This window comes from Candoia aspera, chromosome 14 (assembly GCF_035149785.1).
Source record: "Candoia aspera isolate rCanAsp1 chromosome 14, rCanAsp1.hap2, whole genome shotgun sequence".
In the NCBI taxonomy this organism is placed as follows: domain Eukaryota; kingdom Metazoa; phylum Chordata; class Lepidosauria; order Squamata; family Boidae; genus Candoia; species Candoia aspera.
In genome coordinates this window covers 8,292,565-8,318,243 of record NC_086166.1, presented here as the reverse complement: position 1 = coordinate 8,318,243, position 25,679 = coordinate 8,292,565, and the positions used below count along the sequence as shown (strand labels likewise).

The 25,679-nt window shown below is 42.2% G+C and overlaps 1 protein-coding gene across 1 annotated transcript in view; it reads right to left on the bottom strand.

The window, feature by feature from the left end:
• The window catches only part of LOC134505396 (uncharacterized), a 74,387-nt gene that overhangs the window by 13,691 nt on the left and 35,017 nt on the right, over window positions 1-25,679 (bottom strand). The window contains exons 28-50 of the mRNA XM_063315079.1: window positions 24,938-25,077; window positions 24,005-24,167; window positions 23,830-23,916; window positions 22,954-23,088; window positions 20,836-21,053; window positions 19,705-19,901; window positions 18,542-18,844; window positions 18,068-18,297; window positions 17,558-17,719; window positions 16,501-16,857; window positions 15,080-15,352; window positions 14,400-14,750; window positions 12,478-12,627; window positions 11,304-11,420; window positions 9,529-9,648; window positions 8,115-8,280; window positions 6,836-6,957; window positions 5,708-5,848; window positions 4,198-4,326; window positions 2,830-2,988; window positions 2,528-2,683; window positions 839-1,007; window positions 536-714 (exon numbers count right to left, since the gene is read on the bottom strand). Of these exons, the coding sequence (XP_063171149.1) occupies window positions 536-714; window positions 839-1,007; window positions 2,528-2,683; window positions 2,830-2,988; window positions 4,198-4,326; window positions 5,708-5,848; window positions 6,836-6,957; window positions 8,115-8,280; window positions 9,529-9,648; window positions 11,304-11,420; window positions 12,478-12,627; window positions 14,400-14,750; window positions 15,080-15,352; window positions 16,501-16,857; window positions 17,558-17,719; window positions 18,068-18,297; window positions 18,542-18,844; window positions 19,705-19,901; window positions 20,836-21,053; window positions 22,954-23,088; window positions 23,830-23,916; window positions 24,005-24,167; window positions 24,938-25,077 (4,224 nt within the window). The remainder of the gene's footprint in view (window positions 1-535; window positions 715-838; window positions 1,008-2,527; window positions 2,684-2,829; window positions 2,989-4,197; window positions 4,327-5,707; window positions 5,849-6,835; window positions 6,958-8,114; window positions 8,281-9,528; window positions 9,649-11,303; window positions 11,421-12,477; window positions 12,628-14,399; window positions 14,751-15,079; window positions 15,353-16,500; window positions 16,858-17,557; window positions 17,720-18,067; window positions 18,298-18,541; window positions 18,845-19,704; window positions 19,902-20,835; window positions 21,054-22,953; window positions 23,089-23,829; window positions 23,917-24,004; window positions 24,168-24,937; window positions 25,078-25,679) is intronic.

Below are 25,679 nucleotides of genomic sequence, written 5' to 3'. Positions count from 1 at the left end.
AACTGATTGATCAGACCTGGATAAATAAAGTCTGACTTATGAGATGAAGGACAGCAAGCAGATATTGATATATTTTGAGCATGTGATGCGGATGGATTAAAAAAACTGATTATACTTGGCAAGGTTGAAGGAACTGGAAGAAGGGGAAGACAATGAATGAAATTAAGGAAATGTCTGGAATGTCCATAGAAGAACTATGAGTTATAACTAAAGACTGATCCCAGTGGCAAGAATTGGACATGCAGTCACCAAGAGTCAAACTCAACTTGATTGCATCTACCTACCATAATTAAAGATTAATTTGCTTGACAGAGGCCTTCACACAGGGATTTTTTTTAAAAAATCTGGGCTGTAACGCAATTATAGCGTTGGCCCAAACTGGTTAACCAGGTCAATCAGAAACCTAGGACTGTAGGTCCATCTCTACAACTTCCTACACTCACTTTTTAAACTAAATTTGTTTATTGGTTTGCTGCTTATGGATTGGAATGAGAGAAAGAGAGACCAGCTCCTTGTTTGTTGTATGGCATCCCACCTCAGTCTTCATGACTAGATCCCAACAGCCATGGGCCTTCAAATTCAAACTTTGGTTAGAAGCTTCCATGGTGAGATATCCCACTTCCTGACGTCTGTTAACAATGAGGTGGGCGTTGAGCGCAGCATGCTTTTGACCTTCCATACAAGCTGCAAACTCTAGTCCATCCTCAGAATTTCCTGTGAGAGGAAGGAAGGAAGGAAGGAAGGAAGGAAGGAAGGTTGGTTTCTGTAGTCACTCCTTTCAGAAGGGACAAAATTTAAAATCAAGGAAGGGGATAGGCACCTGTATTGTCAAATCTACCTTTCAAGTATCCCATGTAATACCGAAGACATCCTTTTCCTTTGAAAGCTGTTATTTTCACTTTCTCATTTGGATGATCCATCTTTCCCTCAACAAGGACTTGGCTTTGATCAGCTGAAGAGGTCACACATGCCTTCACATCCATCCAAACAGCCTCAGGTCCTTTTAACTACACAAAGGCGACAAGTCACACAGAGCAGAAGAAAGTCATTATGGAAAACTTTGGATAGTTAACATCTTTTGACCTTGAGCTAGATTGTTTATGTTTAGCTTGGTTGCTTGATTAACCTCCTCTTTCACCCCCTTCGTATTTTTGTTCCATCCAACAGCATTTCATTTCAAGCTCCAGAATGTCTCACCACATGTCTACTTTCTCAGCAGTTTTGGGAGAAGGCAAGGAACATGGTTTGGGGATAAAGCATCATGGGCATCATCCAGTTCCCATCCCTGTTTTCAGGATAACTTTGATTTTACAAAATCATGGGAGAGTTGATGATGGATCTCATGACAAACAACGTACATTACTTTGGCTCAGAGGGACTGTGGATTCTCCTTTTTATGAAGGCACTTGAGCATCTCGATCATGAGGTGGCAGTGTATACTCACTAACAAATTGAAAAGAAAAATGGCAGTGCCCAGTTTAGATGACTGAGTTAGGTAAGCTAAAAAGATATATCAAGCAGCTATAGCTAAGCTCCTGATAGCTGTATCTATCTTGGGAAGGGAGCTTTTGCAGTGAAAAAGATGTTCAGAACGGGATGCACAAATATATCTTTGCTTCTTTTTGCCAAAGCTCTAAGAGACCTTTTATCACAACCTCATTCTGCTATGTTCCTGCTAAGTTTCCCCATTATTCTACCTAATGGTGTGAGCTGGAACAGACATGACTTTAAGATCAGCTGCATCATCCCCCCCTCTTCTTTTTCCCTAGTCATCTTCCCTGTCAAAGAATTCTTGAACCTCAAAAGCTTGCAGTGATGCTCAACAAAGCCAGTTGACCTAATCAGAATAATGCTTCTGTGGGTTAAAAAAAAACAAAAAACCCTAACCCCCTCAAAAACTCGGGGTCAGCCCCTATCTCCTCACTGACCCACCCATTCCATCTTCTACTGCTCCAAAATGTTAACTGTAGCCTCTGGCCACAAACCAAGTTAGTCCCTCTAACCTTTCTTTGCAATACACCCATAAGAAGATCCTTGCTGGTTGAGAGCAAAGTCCTTTTCCAAGCATGCAGGATAGAAAGGGTCTTCTGATGAGACAAGGGCAGCTTTGGAAAAGGTGACCAGATGCAAAAGAAAATAGGGCTCTTTTAAAAGTGAAAATTCTACTTTCTGTATTGCTTGGAAAAAGCCTCTGTTTGCATCTTAGAGGAAACCATCCTTTCCCACAGCTTCATGGCTATCTCTATCTACTCACAATGGCATTTCATTTATTGATTGAGACGTCTGTCTGTCTGTCTGTCTGTCTGTCTGTCTGTCTGTCTGTCTGTCTGTCTTTCAGCCAGGAAGGATCTCTGGAGGGTCTTTTAGTTCAGTACTAATAAAACAGGGGATATCCTTTCAACTTGCCCCACAAAGAATCTGGGATAATCCAAAAAGAGGAAACAGCATTGCTGGGTTGCTGAGTTTAAAGAAAGAACAAGAGCCAGAAAGGTGCAACATTTCCCCTAATTAGTTCCCACCAGCTCACTGAAAGTTCCACTGAATAGTTCTTCATTTCCAGCTTGCTGTCATTCCGTAAAGCCACCAAAATTGCCCCTTCGTTGTCTGCAAGGCTGATTTTCCCTTCAGATCGTAAGACAGCGTCTCCCTGGTTTAGCTGGAGTTTCCCAGAAAGAGCAATTGCCTAGATGATAAGAAGCAAATATGGCCACAGATGGTCAGTGTTCAGAAAAATAATGGACTTCTGGAGGACTCCAGGTTGGAATCCAGAACACATTCAGAAGTTATTAAATTGGTTTCGATGTGAAATCCCCCCAAATCATCACTCACGTTTGGGAGGCCACACATCCCGAATTGCATGTCATAATTCAGCCAAGCTGAATAATCCGTTTCAACTTTTCCCAGAATATGCTGATGGGAACATGCTGTCAAGAGATTCGTTAAGGTAGCTTGTACCAACATTTTATCCCGATACAGCACTTTGCTCTTCTGCGTTAAAAGAAAAGGAGGAGGTGGAAATAAAATTGTGGCACATAATGAGAAGCGGAAGACAAAAGGGGCACATAATGAGAAGCGGAAGACAAAAGGGACCTACATTCGTAATGTTTTAGACCGGATCTGGTTTTTTTTTTTTTAGCTTTCCATAAACTTTTTATACAGTAATTAAAATTATTGGAATGGAGGCCCAGAGTCATGTTTTAGCATAATTCACATGCATTGTGAATACATTTGTTCTGTTCCACTCCATTTCTATTCATCTGTCCTTTAAACCTCAAAACATTGAAAGTGGAATGTGTGTGTATCTTTCCTCATTGTGTTTAACTACAATAATTTAGATAAGTTGAGTCAAGACTTCTCTGGAAGAGTCCCAAAGACATATAATGAGCTCCATGTTTGAATGGGAACTTAAGTTGACAGTTAAGTTACTTTAACTGCTACCTGCATTACCTCAGAGAAATGTTAGGTAGAGAGATAATCTCTCCTGGCACATTTATGAAAACTTTGTAATCCAATCTTAATTTTAAATAATAAACTAGGTTGCCACCGTCTTGGATGAAAGTCCCTTTTCTTGTGTTGGCAAATTGGAAGCTGCAGGCACCATGATATGTGTTGAACCCCCCCGAATCTACACAACTGAGCAAAATGTTGCATAAAGTGCTCCAAATTTACGGGATTTCATGAGAAGATGCTGACATCTCATAGGGGTTTACTGAATCTTGGGAGGTTTTTGCAGATCTCCCGTGTGAGATTTAACAAGATCCCCATAATCTGAGATTTTACAGAAATCTTGCAAGTTTGAGGTGAATTGTAGGGATTTGAGCATGCAGTTATGTGCATATGCATCAAGACTGCATGACAGTAGTTAAGAGGCAATATTGATTCCTGAGCCCTGTTGTGTATGTCCGGCTCCTTGGCAGCTGCATCAAACTGAAAGTGATTCTTTTCCAAGCAATATTTTCCCAGTTTTCCTTAGCAAAGGATGGTGTTACAAGAATTCCAGCAACTGAACTATTTTCCACTTAGAACCAATATATCCCTGTGTATATTCAGTGATGGTTTCCTAATCATCTTTTTGCCCCTGTTGATTTACATAACTGTCTCTTGAATCTTTACCAGACTGGGAACCTGGTCGCATCACCTACTTTGTGTTCAAGGAAGTAGACTGAAAGTTTGATGACAAAACCAGCTTTCCCTTACCTCATAGGTCAGTTGTTGTGCAACTGTCTTGCTATCCCACGTCAGATCTAGGTGCTGATTCAACAGAGCTGCTGTCTGCTTAAGGGAGCCACAGGCCTGAAGACTTGCAATTGTTAGAATGTTTTTAAGCTGCCAAAAAAGAATGTAAGCCATTATTTACTTTGAGAACTGCAGTTCCAGAAGTTGGAGACTACCCCTTGGCTCACTGGCAGTGGAGGAAAATTGAACCGATTCTCTTGGCACAGAGGAAATTCCACTTCCCAGGACTTCTTCCTCAAAAACAAATAGAAGTTTCAGAAGAGGACCATTCCAAAGTTCCACGGTAAATCAAAACCGGTTTAAATTTTTTCTCCATCCTGATGGGACTCTCCTTGAATTATTTCCTCACATTTAAAAATCTCTGTGCATTGGACTCAAAGATGTACTTAATGTCCCATCTGGTTTGGCTCCAAAAAGTCACTTTACTCTTTTCTATTGTTTATATATTGTGTGTCTCTAGTGAAGCTGGATAGGCCACTCCCTGCCCATTCCTGAAATACTTTTTTGCTGAAAGCCAAAATTCATACCTGGCCAGAAGAAGCTGTGATACAAGCATCCCAAAATGTGTCCCTGGACCTGGACTTGTCTCCAAAAGTAAAGTTCATCTGGGCAGGCTGGCCATGGTTCCAAGCGAGCTGCATCTAAAACTCAAGAGACATTTCTCCTGAAAGCTCAAGGTGGCAGAGCAAGGAAGAGTTATCCCCTTGTTTCATCTTTAAGAGTGGGCTGAAAGGGGGTGACTCTCCAAAGTCATCTGACCAACTTCACAAACTTCACAGCTGAGTAGGGACTTCAACTTTGGTCTCTCTTGTCCCAGCCCAGTACCTTAACCATGACATCACACTGGCTGTTTAGCATTGGTTGTGAGGGAACTGTAGTAAAGGTAAAGGTAAAGGTTTCCCTTGACATTAAGTCCAGTCGTGTCTGACTCTAGGGGGCGGTGCTCATCTCCATTTCAAAGCCGAAGAGCCGGCGTTTGTCCGTAGACACTTCCGTGGTCATGTGGCCGGCATGACTAAACGGACGCTGTTACCTGCCTGCCGAAGCGGTACCTATTAATCGACTCACACTGGCATGTTTTCGAACTGCTACGTTGGCAGGAGCTGGGACTAGCAACGGGAGCTCACCCCGTCACGCGGATTCGAACCGCCGACCTTCCGATCGGCAAGCTCAGCAGCTCAGCGGTTTAACCCGCATTCCTAGTACTTTTCAAGAAAGACCACCATCACCCATCACTGCATTTCCTTCTATTATACCAGTCCTAATGTTCTGAAGCATCTTCACTATTATTTATGGAGTGTAACTCCATTCAAGGGAGATGATTCTGCAGTCAAATTTAAGTGGATCAAGCTTCATAAGAACCCATTTCTTGCAAGTAGGAAACTTTGAACTTAATAGGATACATACTGTATATTTTTGAACAAATGATGCACAGTACAACACTTTGGAGATAATGCTCTTCAATTACTACCTGTTGTGTATATGCTCCTTGGCGGCCTTCTGTCAGGGAGCTAACCTCGATGTGTTTCATCGTGAAATTAAAAGGGTGCGCGGCAGTGGCAGAATAAGCAACCCGTGCTCTCCCCAGCTTGAGAGAAGAAGATACTAAGACCTGTTGTTATCAGTGGAAAAAGATGTCACACAGTGCAAGCTTCACTTCTGGCAAGCAGGCTAGAAAATGATTTTGTGCTCTTTGTGCAGGGTTGGATGGCTGAATTTTTTACCAGAAATGTAAATGTGAGGGAACGGGGTCTCCCAGAAGGCCATGCTTTATTTTGGACTAAGAAATGAGGGTTGGGAAGCTTCCACTTTTTTCAGGGGGCTCAACATCCCTCCAACCATGTTGCAGGAATGGAGATCGTCACGATAGGAACACAACCTTGTTTTTGCTAAGATAAGGTGGGTTGCTTTGTCCAGTCCTTCATAAGAAATAGAATTGTAGAGCTGGAAATAGCATTCAGACCATCAAGTCCAACCCTCTGCTCAATGGAACCCAAATGAAAGCATTTACAGGGGAAGGCCATTTAGCTTCCACTTGAACATATCCAGTGAAAAGGATATAGGTCTCTCAATATAGAATCATAGGGATTACAAGGCTCAAGACAAAAACAGTTGTCGAGGTCATCTATTCTCAGGGATAATTATTGGGGACCACAGAAAGAGTGAAGCAGAAACAAGCAGGAGTTGGCTTAAAGTAAGTGGGTATCAGGCCCTGCAAGGCTGGCAAACTCCAGAAATAAGAATCACTTGGATTTCTGGAAAGATGCTTATTGCTAGTGGGATGAAGTACAGTAACAAAATCTTGAAAGCCTGTCAAAGCAATTATGCAGGTCATCTTATACCTAGTGTAATTACGGCAGAATTTCTCTGAGACTCTTTCTCACACTTCCCTCATCCCCTGGACCGAGGTGTCTCTTTTACAATGGTGCTGTTTTCCTTCTGCACTTTCCCAGGCTCTGCTAGACAAGCGGGAACAATCTAATGCCCTCTTCTCTATCTCCCACGCAAGAGACTGATCTCTTATAGTGGGCTTTGGGACATAAAATCAGCTTGAAGGTCACATGCAACCCAACAGTTGCTCCTTGCTACCCATGCTTACCTGCTCCTTTTCATCCCATGAGATGATGATCCGGTCCTGGTGGTTGCGCAATGAGTGCTCTATGTTCACATTGAGAGAAGAACACGGAGGAAAAGGGCCAGAGAAAGGGTGGCAGATCTTCACTGAAAAAGAGGGGAAAGAAGCTGGATTATTTGTGAAAAGTTATTTGCTAAGACCAGTACCTTTTCTAGGCATTCACTTTTGGCTTTGTTATTTTGCATTTCCTGTGCGTGAGCCCAATTTCTTCCCTATATTGTCCACAGAATGCAAAGGGGAAATATTCAGAGAAATAGGTATGAGTGCATATACAGCTAGTCTTCACTTAACAACCATAGTTGGGTCTGGAATTTTGGTTGCTAAGCAAAGCAGTAATTAAGCAAATCCAACCCGATTTTATGACCTTTTTTGTGGCAGTCATTAAGTGAATCACCATGGGCATTAAGCGAACTACATGGCTGTTAAGTGAACCATGCGATTCCCCAGTGATTTTGCTTGCTAGAAGCTGGCTAGGAAGGTCGAAAATGGTGATCATGTGACCATGGGATGCTGCAATGGTCATAAATGTGAACTGGTTGCCAAGTGACCACATTGTGATCATGTGACCATGGGGAATGCTGCAACAGTTGTGTGAGGACCGGTTATAAGTTGATTTTTCCCACCAAACCATCACTAAATGAATGGTTGTTAAGCCAGGACTACCTGTATATTTTCGAATGCATTGCTTCGAATGGAAGCATTTGGGGCATGATGCTTCCCCTGATATTTGCCCTTACGTATATATATTTTTTCCCGTGGAGAACAGCATCAACATTCCAAGAAGGAAAACAAAAGCAACAGGATCATTGTGTTCCAGCTTACAGAAGGGCAAATTAGGCTGCTACTGCTTGAAATGCAAACACAAGGAATTTCTCCCTCTTTATGAGACCTATGCTTTTGCACCAGAATGTGCATCTGAGCCCATTAAGCTCATCTGAATGCATCAACAGTCAACTCTGCAGCCAATGCATTCATTTGTGAGTGGGGCTGTCTGCACAATCCAGCCTCTCCATTCACATTCACCCACCATCTTTACCCTTTGAGTAAGGCCCATCTTGGGCTGGGAAGCGTCCAGCTGTTTGTACCTTGCTAAACTACAGTACAACTCTCAGCATCCCTTATGGATTCTGGCTGGGGCTGTTGGAAATTGGCCACATCAACATCTGGGTCCAAATACAACTTTCAGAATGTTCATAGCTTAGTCAATCCAACCATTGCTTGCCTGAGCACTTTAGAGATTTACCATTTAAGTCATGATTTCCAGACACCTTTGGGAAAAGACCAGTGTAGTTACTGATGACTTTAATTTCTTTGCTGTCCCATGACACCGTGCATCTCAGTTCTTGCATTTGCCGCTTGATTTTTTGGTAAACTGTGGTGGCCACAAGATGCCCTGGAAGGAACTGCATCTAAAAAGGAAAAAGAAATGGGAGATAGAGAAAGAAAGATGGATCTTCCTTCACTTGTCCATGAACAGATCACACAAAACCAGGATTTAGGTTAATACTCAGGGCTCCATCACCTTTCCTTCTCTCTTCTTTTATGAATGGGATGAGGAATAAACTGAATGTCAGCTTTCCAAATTCCCTACTTATTCAGACAATGGTACACATTGTTCCTAAGAGCTTATCTACATTGCTTAATGATCAGTTGCAGAGGGAAAGTCTTTAAAATCAAAATATTAAAGAGTTGCATCCAACTAGGACAGACTGTAGATGAATTTGAGTGTATTTGGTCTCAGTAAATATTTATTTATTTATTTATTAAATTTGTCCCTGCCCATCTCCTCCCATTTGGGGACTCTGGGCAGTTTACAAAAATAAATAAAATATTAATTTTGCTGAAATGTGCAAGTCCTTTTTTCCATTTGGACAACCAATTTGGGTTTTACTTTTCAGACAGCATAATAATAATTACATCTGCCATCAGTTGTGGTGGATAAACTATCTGTCATGGATCCCTTCAGTTGGAGAGATCTTGGGATTCCATCAGTAGATTCAGAGGGATTCTCTTAGATATCTCTGCTGTATGCAGTGAATGGAGGGAAATAGGACTGCGGAAGAAATCTGAACTAAAGGCCTTGAGAGAACCTCTGCCATTTGTGATCCCCAAAAGCTTCTCAAGAGGTCCTAGCATTTTCTTCTTTCACTTTTATTTATATGTGGTACAGGATAGCATCATATAGACAGTCCACTCAAGATCTAAGGAGATTAAACATAGTCGTAGAAATAGAAATGGCTTATATAACAGCAGTTACCTCTGAAGAAACATTAAACATGTTGGGGAGATACTGAAGAAGAAAGGGCAGATTCTGGAACGACTTTATATGCAATTCTTCACTAGGTGAAAAAAGAGAGATAATGTAATAATTCCTTCTGTTACCAGTGGTATGCTGTGAGTTACTTTTTTTCCCTTTTTCTTTTTGTTTCCATCAAAACAGTACCACCTATGCACAAAAAGCACCAAGCATGTACAAACACGATGATTGGACCTCTCATGGAGAAGTCAACATTGGCAGAAGGACCTCTATATCATCCAAGCCATTATGCTTAAAATAAATAACCAATAATTTAATAATAAAGTAAATAACCAATAATAGAGGTTTGTTAAACATATTCAACCTTTGCCAGAAAATTGTGACTGTGATCAAGGCCAACCTCATACCTTTCCAATTTTTTCTGGAAAATAAAGATGAATGAGAGACGCAAATCTGGGTCCCAAGCCAGATTCAGAGATGCTTCTGTCTCATTTTCAGACAGGCTATCCAGGAGCATCAGCTGAAAGAACAAGCAGGGAAAAGAAAAAAAAAGAAATGCAAGGATTTATGAGATTGAGTTGAATTGAAGAGAGGTGGTGCAAAGACCTTTCAGACATTAACACGTATACTAGTTTACATTAGCCAGTTTCAGATATTTGGTCAAGCTTCAATCACTCCTGGCTTTTTGTGATAATTGTCAAGATAATGCACTGTGACAGGATGTGAGGGCTTGGTCCATTCAGAAGATAAATCTTTACTATATTTAGCAAGGTCAGGCCCTTAGAAGGAAATTTAAAAAGAGAGCAAGGAAGGAAGGAAGGCTCTGCCTATCATCTGGATAGAGAGATCAACTAATTTTCCATTAATCTTTTCAGTGTCCGTACCTCTCAAATGGAATTTACCCACATTCACTACAACACAGACAGACAGAGACACCCATTTCATGCTGACGTGGTAAAAGTACATGCCAAAATTACTCAGCAGTAATATCACTGTTTTCTCTGAATGGCGAACAGCTTGCTTTGGCCATCAGAAAGGTTCTCCCTCTCCTAGTCTTCAGCCTAAATTCTTACACCTGTAATCCAAGTCCTAGCCTCAGGCACAAGAGAAAACACATTTGCTCAATTTATGGTGATAGTTTCTCTAAGAGACAAAACTAAAAAAAAATGCAACAGTGAAATACAAGAAAAAGGAATGAGGAGGAGGAGGAGGAGGAGGAGGAGATAATCCACGTAAGAAATCCCAGTGAGGAATATTCATATATTGCAAGCTCAACCTTTTAAAATATTATTCAAACCAGATGATGCAGAAATATCATGCTCCATCTGCTCATTTCTATGGTATAAGGACATTTTAAAGATTGACCGAGACAGGAAACATCTCTTGAACCCGCTTTTCAGCATCTAAAGTTTTATTTTCATTCACTTTTGTAAGATACATCTTTTAGCTGTTCCCTAGGTTCATTAGAACCAAAGCTCTTCATACAATGTCAAATTCCATATTTTGGTATTTATATGCATTAACTCCCCATTAAATCCCCATAAGAACCCTTCAAGTTAAACTAGGCTTAAAGAAGACCATGGCTGGCTCAGGTCATACCTGTAGGGATTCTGGGATATCTGATTGGAGGAGCCAAGGCCATTTGTGGTGAAAGCTCCCTGTTAAATCAAGCTTTCCTTTTGTCTTTTGCATTTGTCCTTCAACAAATATCCAATAGGATCCATACTGGACCTTCATTGTTACGTTCTTGACCTCCAGAAGCATCACAGATGACTTCGCAGCCAAGCATTCATGTTTTGGGAACAAGAGACAATGCCACATTATTAGCAAACCATTTCTTCCTCTGTTTTTCTCCCATTTCCCCCTACCCTACCCCTTGGCTTTTCTGTTGCCCTTTTGTGGCATGCAAAGAACAAGACTTGATCTCAATTTAATGCCCCAAGTCACAAAGTTCAACAGAAACAGCCAAGAGCCTGGGGCCTCTTCTCAACCCATTCCATGAATCCTGACACCATGCCAGATATACCATCTACCTTCACTGTTGTTTTTTACTTCCTCCCAAGGCAGCTGTAACAACCTTTTTGGAAAGGCAAGGCTGGCTCTACTTTCAGACAGATATGGTAGAAATGTCAGCCATGCCCTGTCCATAAGGGTATCTGGAAATAAACCACATACCTGTAGCTCTATTTTGTCTTGTATCCAAAGTCTCTGCAACGTCTCTAAATTATGCTTAAACTTGTAGCCGAGGAACACGTGGTCCGGCTTCTGTATAAAAACCAGCTCCTCCGTGATCTATTTTTTTTAAAGGAAGGAGACATACATTAATGGGGTTGTCTTGAACCAAGGCTGTTGCAGATATTAAATGTTGGCTAGAACACAAACATTTCAAATAGTGGAGGCCAGAATTGTTTAGTGAGAGAGAGAAAGAGAGAGAGAGTCATCTGAAATTAGGATTTCTTAATTTAAAATGAGATCACTGCAAAACCGTAGGGAAATCTATGTGAATGGTTCCTGGTAAATATGAACTGGAGAAAAATGCAAGGTGAGCATAAATCAAAGCTTAGAATTGAATCTGACTTCTGGTGACTGTTAAGGACACAGCCATGTAACTTTCTAAGTTGGCTCGGTCCTGCTGAGCTTTCAAGCTCAGATAAAGCCAGCCAAGTGCTACCACCGTATCGTACCAGATTAGAGGAGGAACCAGGCCTTTGAAAGCCTTTGAGAGATCCAGGGGCAGAAGGGTACCCCCAGCAGGTTTATGCTCATTCCATCTCTTCAATTGTTTGCCTATTTTATTATTTGCTGAGAAGCCAATCTTCCCTTTTCACATATTTTCTTCAGCCTGGCAGAAGCTGCTTAGATTCACTTTGACAAAAAGCATTGCTCTACAGAGGCAATGGGATTCTCTTCATCGAAGCAAAGAAGCACTGGGGCACTTTGTGAGGTCCCCAAATTTCCTAAGATTCTTCTCTGTGACTTACAAGATCAGAGGGTTTTGCAAATAAGAGGGGGGTGAAGGTTGAGTGGAGCATGCTCCAACAGCTTAGAAGTGAGGGAGTCATGTTGCTTTGCAGACTCTCTTCAAGGAAACGCTGTGCTCCAACCTTTACCTGTTCAAAAGTTCCTCAACTCTACAATTGACCCAAAGAGCAAATAGGTCATATTTGACATCTGAGTAACAAGCACATCTTGTTTAAAAGAAGCACGGTCCTGTTTATGGTACCATTCATATTAATTCTTTGGAAAACGTTACTTTTACACATGATTTGTCTAACCCTTGGCATTCACCTGTGATGGAAGATGCCAAGGCATACAACTTGAAACCTACATCAAAGAAGGTGTGGTTTACCTGTTTGCCATCCACCTTGAACTGAAGCAGCCTTTTACAAAGGGCGCCACTCTTTTCGGAAATTAAATCCACTTCTATCCTTGCAGGAATGCCAAAGTTAATGGCCCCTTTGCTATGTTGATCCAGAAACACATGAAGTTCTTGTCTAGTCTACAGGAAAGATGATCAAAGAAAGTCAAGTGCACCAGTGTCCCCAAAGGAACAAAACTATTTGTATTCACAATAAATTGTTGCAGGTGGAAACATTCCAGAATTCTAACCATACTTTCTTTCAAGATTCTCTGTTCCACCCACACCAATGTTCACATTCCCCAAACAGCACTCTATAATCCCCGAGTGCACACGGTCTTCATCTGCCTACTCTGCCCCTTTTCCTCCCTTTTCTCTCATAACAAGAATCAGTTGTGGAGCTGTAGATCAGGAGAAGACAGGCAAAATTCAAAGCCATAAAACTATTAGAAGAATAAATAGCTGCAGTGAAAGGATTCCTTTGAAGAAGCCCCACTATGATAGAATAAAATGCTGTCAAAAGTTGGGGAGACAAATCAGATGTTCTCTTGGCATGCTTTCCCACAATTTCTTCTTTTATTGGGAATAGGGCCATCCAGTGCATTGAAAGCCCCGATTTTCTCTAGTAAATAAAAGATGACAATTGAAACAAGGAAAGCTAACCAGACTAAGTAAAAGCCCAGAACTCCATGTTCAAAAGTCATTTGGTGCGGCCAACTGATTACTTACAGCCATGCCTTTTAATAGGAGGAATCCAGAGAAAGTGTTTTCACCAACAGTAAACACCACTTGAGATTCTAGATTGAACTTATCCTTTAATACATGCCCCGATCCACTCATTTTTGTTGGGATTCCAAGATCCTGCAATTAAAATTAAATATTCAACATGGCACCACCTAAGGATGGCTATTATTTAACAGTAGCTAAATGTGACCTCTCAGTTCCACATTTACAGGGCTTTATTCCATGATAAATGCAAGTCTGTTACTGGACTTCAATCTCAATTGTATGACAGTGATATGGCAGGGTCTGGCTTGGAAGTCTACCTTGCAGGACAACTGGATGGTCTAGAAACAACCTTTTAGGAAGGACCATGGTTGAATGCTTGCTTGCAAGTCAAAGGTCCCTGACATTTGTAGTTAAAAGAATCAGATGTTGGAAAGGACATCTGCTTATGAACCTGGAGAAGTGATGCAAATAGATATTCCTGGTTGATTTGGTCTAAGGCCACTTTTGTATTTTAATCTTCTCCAGCCAGGTTTGAAAGCTAATAACATCTGTGTCATTTTGACGAGGTCTTATGAGATGTTTGCATACTGTAGTTTCTTTCAAGCTGAGGGCCACATTTGGTCTTTAGGTGACATACCTGGGGTTGTTCTTCAATGAGTTGTTGGAGCCAAGTCAAAGATGTGTGAAGGATCAAGGCAAAGCAGTTTAATTTAATTGAAGGACAATTTTTATTTAAATTCCATGAATTAAATATGATGAATATACTTCCATGTTTTTGGAAACTGATGTCTTCTATCCCATTCATGTTTACGGTACCGTGAAAGCTTTTGGAGGAGCACCAGGATTCCATCCAAGACTTTCAAAAGCCCAGATGCTTCCCTGGGATCTCAGATAGCATAACCGTGCCTTAAAACATTATGATTTGGATTTGATCTGTGTCACTTGGAATGGTTTTCTTAATCCCCTGCAGCCTGTTTTATTTCATGCTTTTGCACAACAGACATTAAAAAAGCAGAGGATACATCAAAAGTAGATGTTTGACACCGAGTCTTTTCCCATGGTGGGTTGTCAGTCTTACTAGGTAGACTAGGGCGACTAAAACTGTTTTTGTCCTTTTTGCCTAGGCAACACCACCTGCACATTTCCTTCAAGGTCACCTTCCTTACTCTCTACACTGGCCATACCTGTATCATTTTGCAAGTGTTCTCCATCACTGCTTGCCACTGGGATCGGTTTTCTGCATCCATCTCCAAGTTGGCTTGAAGTCGGCAAAGGCCAGATTTCAGTTCCAAGCTTACGGCACGCCTGAGTCGTTTCCCACAATGGACAGTCAGCTTATTGTCTTTGGGGATCCTGTTGAAGAATGGAAGCCCGTGTCTCAGCTCCACTTCTAAAGTGAACTTTGGCTGGCACTTAGTCCTTACTGTGAAGTAGGCCCCTTGGTCTTCCACTTGGAGGGCGTTGAAGAATTCTACTTGACAACCATCCTTCAGAAGGGATCCAGTTAAATGTGAGTGACTTGGGATGCCATGTTCCTACCATGAGACCCAAAACATAAAGAAGTTTGAAGGCAATCAATTTCTGATGTTTGTCCTGGAGGAAAAAATCCTAGTGCATCATCAGATCATAACGCTATTCCCCCTATCAAATTTCTCATGGACTTCTGCCAAATGGTCATGATGAGATCAGACCACTGATAGCTGGGAGTTCTGGAAGCTGTGATCCCAACACGTCTATAAGATATGAGGCTGGGAAAGGTTGATTTCAAGGGTCAAGAAGCAAAAATTACCTGTAAAGGTTTACAGAGCATATCTACCTCCAGTGTCCATTCCATTCTGGCTTTGGGTTGGATTTCTCCTTGTACCTCCAGCTTGCAACTGCCCACATGGAGGAGCAGAAGTCCTTCCACATCAGAATTACTAGGCATGGTGAGGAGGATCAAGTTGTTACGAGGCAGTCCTAGATCTTGGAGATAGGAGAGGGAGTGGTTCAGAGTTCCTCGCACAACGTATTTGTCTATTTCCAATTGCATATCAGCTGCTGTACCATTGCACTGAAAGAACATTGTTAGACTTGCATTGTGGGTCTTGATGAAAACTGATCCTCCAGAGACAAGATTCTGGGGTAATGCTGGGTTCTAGAAGACCAAAGAGAGAATTTCATTTTAGTGAGTCATTACTCCATATTGTTTTATGAATATGTTCATCAGATCTATCAGCAGCCTTCTCCAATCTAGCACATGCCAAATAAGCTGCAGACTTAGTATTAAGAACTTATATATTAGTGTTTTAATGTTACAGTGTTGGGTTGGTAATGCTAGCTTTTAGGTGTCCTCTGTAGCTCGCAGCTTTTACTATTGAAATGGTTCTAATTCTTATTGATGTTATTTTATAGTGGTTGTTGACCAAACATAAGATTTGATATGTCGCTCTACAATTACCATCATCCCCAGTCTATGGGGGATAATGATTTGAAAATGTGTTTCAATTTCAAGGCATCAAGAAAGAATGGGAAAAAGCCATCACTTGGGGGAAAAGATAATTTTAACCTTATATTAGATGATGAGGATGTCTATTCACCCATTGACTACCACAGTCTTTGGTAAAAACACGGCATTTTCCAGTGATTTGAGTTCTAACCAAGAACCTAGGAATTATTATTATTATTACTGTCTAGTTTTCTGTCTGCATTCAGGTTTTATCCCCAGGTAAACTCAGAAGAAATTCAAGAACGACAGATAAATAAGAAAGTAGGAAGCCATAATAATAATAAAAAAAATTAAGCAACTGCGGTGAGCTCCCATTGCTAGTCCCAGCTCCTGCCAACCTAGCAGTTCGAAAACATGCCAATGTGAGTAGATCAATAGGTACCGCTTCGGCAGGCAGGTAACGGCGTTCCATGTAGTCATGCCAGCCACATGACCATGGAAGTGTCTTCGGACAAATGCCGGCTCTTTGGCTTTGAAATGGAGATGAGCACCGCCCCCTAGAGTCGGACATGACATGACATGTCAAGGGAAACCTTTACCTTTACTATGCTTAAAGAACAAACCCTATATATAGAAATAATGTTCAAATCCTCTTGCATTTCATTTTCCTCTCCATCCTTTATAACGGACTACTTGGCCTCCTCTTCTGAGCAGGCTGCTCTGTCTCCACCTGTCCTTTGTTTTTGTAACGGTCAGATTTGCTATCGTGTTGCTTTTCACTGCCTGTGTGAGAACTCTCTCATGTACTTTCTTCAGCTTGAGAAAGACTGCCTTAGGGGAAACACTTGCATAATCACCTCCAAAGTGCCAGATTTGTTCAGAAAAGTCACCCGCCATTCTGCAGCTGTTCCTCCATCCTCTGCACTCAGTGCTCCGTTGGCCATCAACGTGCGATTTCCCAGGGTGATTTCTAAAAGACCTGTGTGTGGATCCCCTGACACGATGGCCACTTTCACCTTATTCTCTTGGGTGAGGCCCAGAGACTTAAGATAAGGCCAAGCATGACTGAAGCTGATTTCCAGAATGTATTCCAGGTTGCACGCTGCGTGGATACGGAATGGAGCGAAAGTGCTATTAGAAAGGATTTCTCTCATTATGTTGGGTGCGCAGTGGTTACCCACATCTGATCCATGTAGCAATGTTCTTAATGTTGCCTACAAGAGAAAAGAATCAAAGCATCAGCTTTGTTTCTTCTAAACCAGACAAATGCGCACATTGTGGGTATGGGCCAGTTGGTTTATATCTATCTCTGTGCCTGAAGTTAGTGAAACTGTTTTCATGGTTGGTAGCCCTCCATAATACTGTTGTCCAAGCATGGAGAAAAAGTCTTGTACCTCTAAAGAACGATTTGCCAACTCTCCACTACATTGGGCAGAAAGCTGATGAGATGTGAATTCTCCATCACACTGGACCTGTAGAATATCAGCAAAGATGATACAACTGCAACATGAGCAGTGAATCGTGTTCTGGTGTATTGAATATTTGCCCCTTATATAACCTTAAGTTGGGAAAGGAATGCTTGGGAAACTTCGCAGCTCAGTGGCAGAGCAGTGGGTGGGCAAGGAAAAGTCCCAAGGTTTAGTCCTTGGCAATATCTTTTGGATTGGTGAAGGACATCTGTGTGGAACCCTAGAGAACTTATGCCAGTCATCTCAATTCTCCCAGATATGCTGGGGGAAATTAATTCTCTCAGATATGCTGGAACTATAGTTCTCCAAATGGCTGGGAATTTTAGGAGTTCTTATCCAACATATCTGGAGGGCACTACGTTGAGGAAAGTTGGTGTAAACCAACCTTACCTAGCTACGAGGCAACTCCTTGTGCTCGTAACAGGAGAAAGAATTTGAGACAGACCTGTATTCCTGGCGGGATGATGTAAAGTAGGAGTTTGACATTATGGTGGAGGAAAAGAGAAAATCTAGCCGTGCTGTTAGTGCGTTTGTTCTCCAGCATCATCTTGAGTTCTTCTTCTCCAGCTTGGATTCTTGTTCCCATTGCAGACTTGCTGCTGAAATTCTAACCAGAGGAAAAGGCTATGGGGTAACAAAGAAGTTGATGATCTATCTGAGAGGTTAAACCATCTATGCGCTGCTGGAGAGGTCGGCTCTCCATTTTTGTCCCTAAGCTGTTACAGTATTCATCTGCCCCAAATGGTCATGGAACCACCCCAAGGAATAAACAAGAAAAGGGAAGAAAATACTCTGGAGTAGAATGGAACATCCACTCCTGTCTGCTGGGGAAAAGAGTGAGAGAATTTTCTACTGAACCTCAATCAACATACTGTATCAGAGAGACCCAAAAAGTGGTGAGGGAGGACTTCCTGTTTTGCAGCAGTGTTAATCTTCAGCTAATTATTTTCCTTACTTGATAGTAGCAGATCCACTGTACTCGGGAAGGTAGGCCTTGTTTCTTCAGCTCTGCAATACTGTGGTTAACGAGGGCAGTGAATTGAGTTTGAAGGGCTTCTGGATGCAACTTCTCAACTCCAAACGTGACACTAACCTTCTGGTTGCCCCCTTGAAGGTCTAGAGCTACTGTCTGGTAAGTATCGTTGTGGCCATACAGGGCCCTGATGCTACTTTCTGTGGGAAGCCCTAGAGAAGACAGTGGAGAAGGAAATAGTGTTGTGGGAGGGCTCAGCCTCCTGCCATGAAGGTCTTTATGAACAAACAAACGAACAAAAAGCAAGTGTTGTGGTGAAGAACTGAGCAAAAAGTCCAATCCTCACACACAGGTTAATTTGATTAAGCTTCACATTCAAGATAGCCTGAATTCAAGCGACCATCCCAAAGATGGCTGATTCTAAAACAAAGGAGCAAACAGTTCAACAGCCATTACCTGTTGCATGGAAGCTGCTGATGTTGTGTGTGAAGGTGCCTGTGAATCCAACCTCGTTCCGAAGGAAGACGTTTGCAAAGCCAACACAGAGAGGATCTGCGTCCATCTGAACATGGGCTTCGTCCCTTTGGGTTCTTTGTTTGAACTCCAGGGAGCCTTTCAGTTTTCCCTGGGCTAAGAAGGTATCCCTGCCATTCTGGGTCACAGCTATCATGAGGTTATAGAAGCTTTCATTCCCACAGAAGCATCTGCTCCGGACACGCATGGCCAAAACTGACTGGTTCACTGCAATGCTCACAAGGCCTGTCAGACAGAAGTAAGAAAATTCCAAGAGGATTTGGCACTGGCACTGAATCAGGGCGGCATAAGCCAGGGTTACGAGATTAGAGCCCCCCCAAAGTTGCCAGAGAAACTGTAACTCTTTATGGGACTAAATGGAAAAATTAGAAAGTTGGTTAGCAACATTGTTCAGATTACAGGGGGCAATGCAATATTAAAATCCGATCCAGTCCAATCTACTGTAAAGTATCCTACCGGTCCAACTTTCTGCCAAAGCTCCTCCCACTTTGCTCAGCTCCACCCATTTTTGTTCTGGCCCCTCCTACTTTTTGGAATAAAAGCACTGGCATTCCACTGAAAGATGGAAGTGGGCCCTTCACCCCAAGGAACAATGAAGCATTTCCGGACTGAAGTCCCTTTTTGGCAAGTGTTGCATCTGATTAAGTACATTCCAGCTCTTGAAAGCTCAGGTCTTAATACATGCCTGGCTAAAAAAAAAAAAAATCATTCCCCCCATCTGGGTTCTGTTCTAGCTCAGGCATCAGTCAAAGCAAGTCATGTTCTGTGGTCAAGAAAGTGGAAGATGCATACAGAACAAAGAAAAGAGGGGATGGGTTATCTGCAGCTGAGGACCAGAACCCCTCTGCTTTTTTTAACCATCCCAAGAGCTTCGGGTGTCTACTATCTGCAAAAAATTGAGTATGGTTTCCAGCCATTTTGAGACAGGAAAGTTATGAAAATGATTACAGTAAGGCTTGACCACCAAAGGCTGTCAAAATTTGCTCTCCCCAAAGCAGGAAAAAGCTGATAATCTTAGTCCCACCTGGTAGCCTTAAGTGTGGCCCCTGATCATCAGATTATCCAACCCTGTAGAGATACAGTACCTTCACTAAGGTTGATTCGATGCTTCAGAGAACTATTCAGGGAAAGATCCTGAGGTACAATGAGCCATAAGCTTTCAAGGTTGTGCTGCACATGGCCATGGAGGGTCACCACAAGGCCTGCTTTGTGTTCCTTGGATCCTGAAATGCCCACATGGAAGAAATGCTGACTAAGTTTCACTGATGATGACAGCAGCAGCCTGGGTGAAAGAAAGAAGTCACTGAAGGTCAACGTTGACAGTATCCTAAGAAGGCTAAAAAGCAGCCAGCATAACTTTACAGTGAAGTAAAGGAGCTTTCTATTATGTCTCCAATTCTGCAGAACTGCAGAAAAATCAACAGGTATTATGAGTCTATATTTGTGTGTGTGCGCACATGCCGGTGTGTACAAACACACCCATGCAGAAATGCTTCAGCAGGTGACAACACCTGGCTGATCATTTCTGGTCTCCATAGCGAAGTGGGGTGGAGCTAGGTTAATACTTCAGTGGAAGACAACCATGAATAACAGATGTGTAGGCTCTGCTGGAAGTCAACAGGCAGCTTAGAAGAAGGCAGTGGAAGAAAGTCCATGGGTGTGTCCATTAAGTCAGCAGAAGCTGAGCTGGAACTGAAGGAGACCTGACCTTATCTTTCAGTGTATCCTCCTTAAGTCTGCACAGGCCCCACCCTATTGTCATTTAGAAAACATGGCAGGCCAATCTAAGTCCCCACATGAACCCTGAGATTTTATGAGCACTCGGCATGTCCTTCTCCAATACAATAATGTAGCTTTCTGTTGTTGATGATTACTGCTTTCCACTTCTTTTATTGCTTTAGTATGCTGGACACCACCATCATCCCCTGAATACTCGAGGTGGTTTATAAATTGAGCAAACATTTTAATAAAAATATGAGGTAATGCTCTATGCCTGCCCACACACACATCTCACAAATCCTGTTGGCTAACAGAAATGGAACAAGCCACATGGATTGGTTGAATAATGGCCAAGTGAACTTCACCACACAGAAAAAGCCAAGCTCATTTGTCATCTCAATAAGCCAAGATGACCTGTCTCTATCTTTCATAGGACTACAGATAGAACATTTTTTGAAGCCATCTCTGGACCATAATCTACCCCCCCTTTTTTTTACCTTGATGGTGTCACCTTACTCAGGAACTGCAGCTGCACATATTTAAACCGATCTAGAATTTCTTGATTTAAGGCAGCGCTCACATGAATGGCTTGGACGTTCTTCCTCATCTGGTTGTTAAAATTGGCTTCCAGGAACACCAGATTCCATCCACTGGTGTGCAAGTCAAAAGATCCATTCAGGCCATTCCAGCCATGCCAGTTTAGACTGGCCTGGGCCTAAAGCACCAGAAAAACAGAGTCAAAAGATCACGCTGAAGTCCTTGGGTGGCCCACTTCCAAATTCAATGCCCCAGATGCAAAAAGAAGAATGATGACAGCTGGGAAGGCAGAATACAAAGATACCATCCCCAAACAATGGATACATTTTGCAGATCACAGGTCCTGCACCTGGATTGTCTATCAAGGGGCCAAAGATGTCAAGATGGTGGTCCCGACAGTGAGATCAAGGTCACCATCTGGACTTTTTGGACCCCACTGTGGTACTGATTTGGTGTTTTGGTTTAGTGTATTGACATAAGTGGGGAAGAGTAAACCTAAACAATTACAGATGACCGTGGGGAATTGTGTATTTCACAGTACCTGAATACTTTGTGGAAAATGCGACGAATTCTGTTGAAGAAACTGGGAGCAGAGTTCAGATCCAGAGACTGATCCATTAAGTGAAACATCAAACTATTAGAATAAATGTTTTAAAAAGGAATTAAGAGAAAGTAAAGCTTAACTACCATTACAAAACAGACCAGCTATTCCCAAACCCTCTAGAGATGTTGAATTTCTAGACATAGTTTGGCATTTTTTCCTTGATTCTGACTTACTTCCAAACCCGGCTTCTGTTTTCTCCTTTAGGTTTGACTCATTCTACAAATCTGACTTCTATCTTATTCCACTACATCTAAATTTCAGCTTGTGGCTCACCTCAAACTAGAAATTTGTATAAATCCACCCATTTACTATCATTCATAGTAGTAGGAAATAGTCTGTTTTTCTCCTCCACGTTTTTAATAAAGATCCTCAAAGAAGTCTGCATTTGATTGACATTTGCAGCTTCCCCAACATATGGAGCTTTTATATTCAATTTTTCCAAATCTGCATAAAATTTGTAAAGTTGCAATATGTGTGATCCTAACGGTGCTTTTATGTGTTGGCAGACTGCTAGAAAGCATTTGGCCCAGGAGAGATCAGAAAAGTCACACACCAGGCATTTCTATAAAAATAAATTTATTTACAGAAAGCACAAAAACATTTACAGGCTTTGTGCTAAGAGGAGAGATCTCTCTCTCAGCTTTATACTCTCTGCAAGCCTAAAGAGAAGGAACTAAGTAACAAGCGAACTGCCCTCACTTCAGGCTATGCAACTATTAACACCTAAAAAGAGGACAATTACATTCAACCTCTTCACCCGGCCAAAATGATTAGTTACTATAGTAACCTTAATCTGTAGCAGAAAACAATATACCAATATTATGCATGTAACTTTCAGAAATGTATCTTCTTTTTCAGATGCATCTCTCATCAAGAGAAATTTGGGGGAACCAAGGTCAGTTTAAGTGGATCTAGCCAACGTATTCCTAGAGAAATCAGTGATGGGTGACTTTTGCATCTGTTTCAGACCATTGCTGTCCCTCACTCAAGTAAGATTAACCGGGTTAAATCACAATGCGTTGCATTGTGGGAAACAGCAGTATGAAGCCTGATCTGAGATGCATCCTGGTGATGGGACTATAACTTTCGTAATCAAACCACTGGTTTGCCTCTTCCAAGAATATAAATCTCAAGACTTCTTGAGTGTCAAGGTTCTTAAGTAGGTTAGAAGACGTATCTCCTAATGCAGAAGCAATCCCCTATAACGACACAGATTTAACCTGGAACATTGCATATTTTGAGCACTTTTGGGTTCTTAATATAAGACACTGATTGCTCAAGCAGTGTACATTAGCAAGTAACTCTTTTTACCCCACCCCTACTCCATAACAAATAAAGCAAAGGAATGGAAAGGAAGCAGACCCATATCCTGAAAACAACTCTGAAATAATCGATCAAACTCTCAAAAGGAGCAGGACCAAAGACCATGATGTTAGCGGTTTTCATCCTAAATTGTTAATATGGATATATGTACCTGGAACGAGTGGGTGATATCCAGTTGTATTAGATGGTGGGATTGGGCCACGCTAGATTTGTTCTGATACCTGCCCAGGAAGTGGAGTACTTCTTCTTGATTGATTTTCAGCTTTGCTTCAAGCTCCTGATTGGCCTGTAGGGTTTGATAGTTTCAGGATTTGAAACTGCTGGATCAACAAAGGGGCACCTAAATCTAGAAACTTAGAGACAATGCAGAACTCAAGTATTAAGACAAGTGCCATGATAAGGAAAGCTGGTGGTAAGACTGCATGGGCCTAGGACGGAGCCCTGTTGAGCCAAGGCTCATGGTCTTCTAGAGGGCTTCAGAGCTGCCTAGTGAAACCTTTTTCTTCTCTCCTCGGCCATGTGCTCACTAGTGTTGCCCTTTCACTTACTATTTCTGACTATGGGAAGCAAGGACAAGGAACCTGCAGACCTCTGATGTTGCTAAACTACAGCTCCCAGCATCCCTCTCCTTTGGCTATGCTGGCTGGTGTTACTGGGGGTCTGAATTCAGCAACACGTGTAGGGTCTCAGGAAGAGAAAGCAGTCCAGAAACCAGGGATGACCCTGTGGGGAAGATGAGAGTTTCAGAGGCCATTTGCCCAAGATCCTTCCAGAACCCAAAGTATTATTGTGGGCAGGCCTGCAGCTAGGGTCTGTGTCACCCGGGGCAAACATGGATTCCGCGGCTACTTTGGCGACCCCCCCAGTGCGGCGCCCAGGGCACATGCCCCACTTGCCCCCCCAGTTGCAGCCCTGATTGTGGGTAAGAAAACGCAAGCTTGGGACCATCACTAGAAGGAGTCTAACAGGCACACAGTCATAATTTGCATTTAGCCAATTGTTCCCCACTTTGCTGCCTCTAACTTACATGGGTGAGATTCCGCACCATAATGCACGCTTCTGTATTTTTGGGGAAAACATTGCTGTTATACGGATGAGTCAGTCTTGCACATATCTGGAGATGGAAGGAAGATAAGGCCACAGCTATTGAGAATGGCAAAAACGATACTCCCCCACCCTTTCTGTCCGTGACCGTCACTCACATATGGATTTTTAGTCAGGTAGCCCAAGGTGATGGTCTGAATGGAGTCTTCGAGGCCATTAATCACCACTTTAGTTTCCAAAGAGTAGTGTTTCTCCTTCTTGTTCACCGTAAATGTTCCCTGGAGAAGAAAGCTTTGTGGAATGGGGAGATTTAGCGGATGCCTAGAATGCAAACGAAAAGAAGCAGGGATCTTGGTTGAAATGGAGATATGGGCTGCTGGGGGCCTCCCCAGGAAATGAAGAAGACATAGAGCAGGATTGCAGCTATCTTCGGCAAGATGACTAACTCTTTTAGGAGTTAAAAATAGAAAAATAAAGGTACCAGAGCCACTGTCTGGTACTGGTAGGTGAAGAAGATGAAAGAGGGAAATACTTGGGGAAATGACATCAACCTCATTTAGGAAAGACGTCTGAGGCTTTCTGTTTAACCAAGACTTTTTGATCTGAATTAGGCAATAATGGTTTGAACTGTTTCCATCAGAGTTTAACTGTTTGTGTTAAAAGAGAAAAAGGATATGAATTGTACCCATCAGTAGCAATAGCATCGCCTGGTCTAAAGTCCCTCAACAAGGGTGGATAACCTAGAAGCAAACAGTGGTGGGGTTGAATCTCAAGGTGGTTGGAGATCCCATTCTTTCTGTGATACCCCCTTTAGGGTCTGGATGTTAGTATGGGAACTCTGGCATGAATATATGTGTCTAGTGGTTTTGTTTTTTTACAGAGCCACAATACAGTTGTTGGTTTTTTTGTTTTAATGAAATTCTCTGTTTTTATTTGGTTTGCTACCCAGAATTTCTTGGATAGATGAGCAGCGGCATAAATTGGATTAAATAAATAAGTAAGTAAATTCACCCGGTGACTTTGGGTAGCCTACCCCTGCCCTAAATTATAATGGGCATGAGCAGGAACTGGTGGGAAGGGAACCAATATACCTAAATAGGAGACTTCCACGTTTCTGATAAAGCACTTTTTCTTTCTTCACTTCTTCTATCTGTGCTTCAAACCGCAGGGCCAGTGGTGGGTTCTTGTGGTCTGTCCACAAAACTGACGTAGAAATGTTTGATTTTCTAGGCTGAAAACAAGAAGCCATGCCTAAGTTATCTGAGAAAAAAATCATTAGACAATGAAAAGAGAAGGATGCTAATTTATTGGACACAAGGCAGGAAGGGTAGAGTGAGAAAATATAAAGTGTTTTTCAATTCGAAGGGTCCCTCCTCCATGCATGGGGCCTGGGGAAACTGTCCATGTTGCCTCTTCCTCTAAAATAAATAAATGAACAGCTGAATAAATCCTGGTGTGACAGCCGTTCTCAAGCAGCAAACAACCTGATATCAGGTCAGTCTGTCACCGAAGGAAGAGATAGCTAGAACCTGTTTCATCCACCTCCAGCAGATTGGCTTCTAGCCCATCGCATCACTCAGGCCAAAGAAGGAGATGCAAGAATTTGAACCTGGATTTCACCATAGAGTTCACATCTGATACCCAGCAGTTGCTGGAATCCTTTCAGAACGGCTTCTTTAGCTTTCCTACACTAACTCTACTCATATGGAATTCTTGCATTCTTCAGTGCCTGGTGACCTCTTGCCAGTTCAGCTTTCTGGGAAAAGCCTGACGTTTGATTGAAAGATCCCCTTTAGCCTATTCTGGATTCTCTTGCAGCTGAAGCTCCTAAAT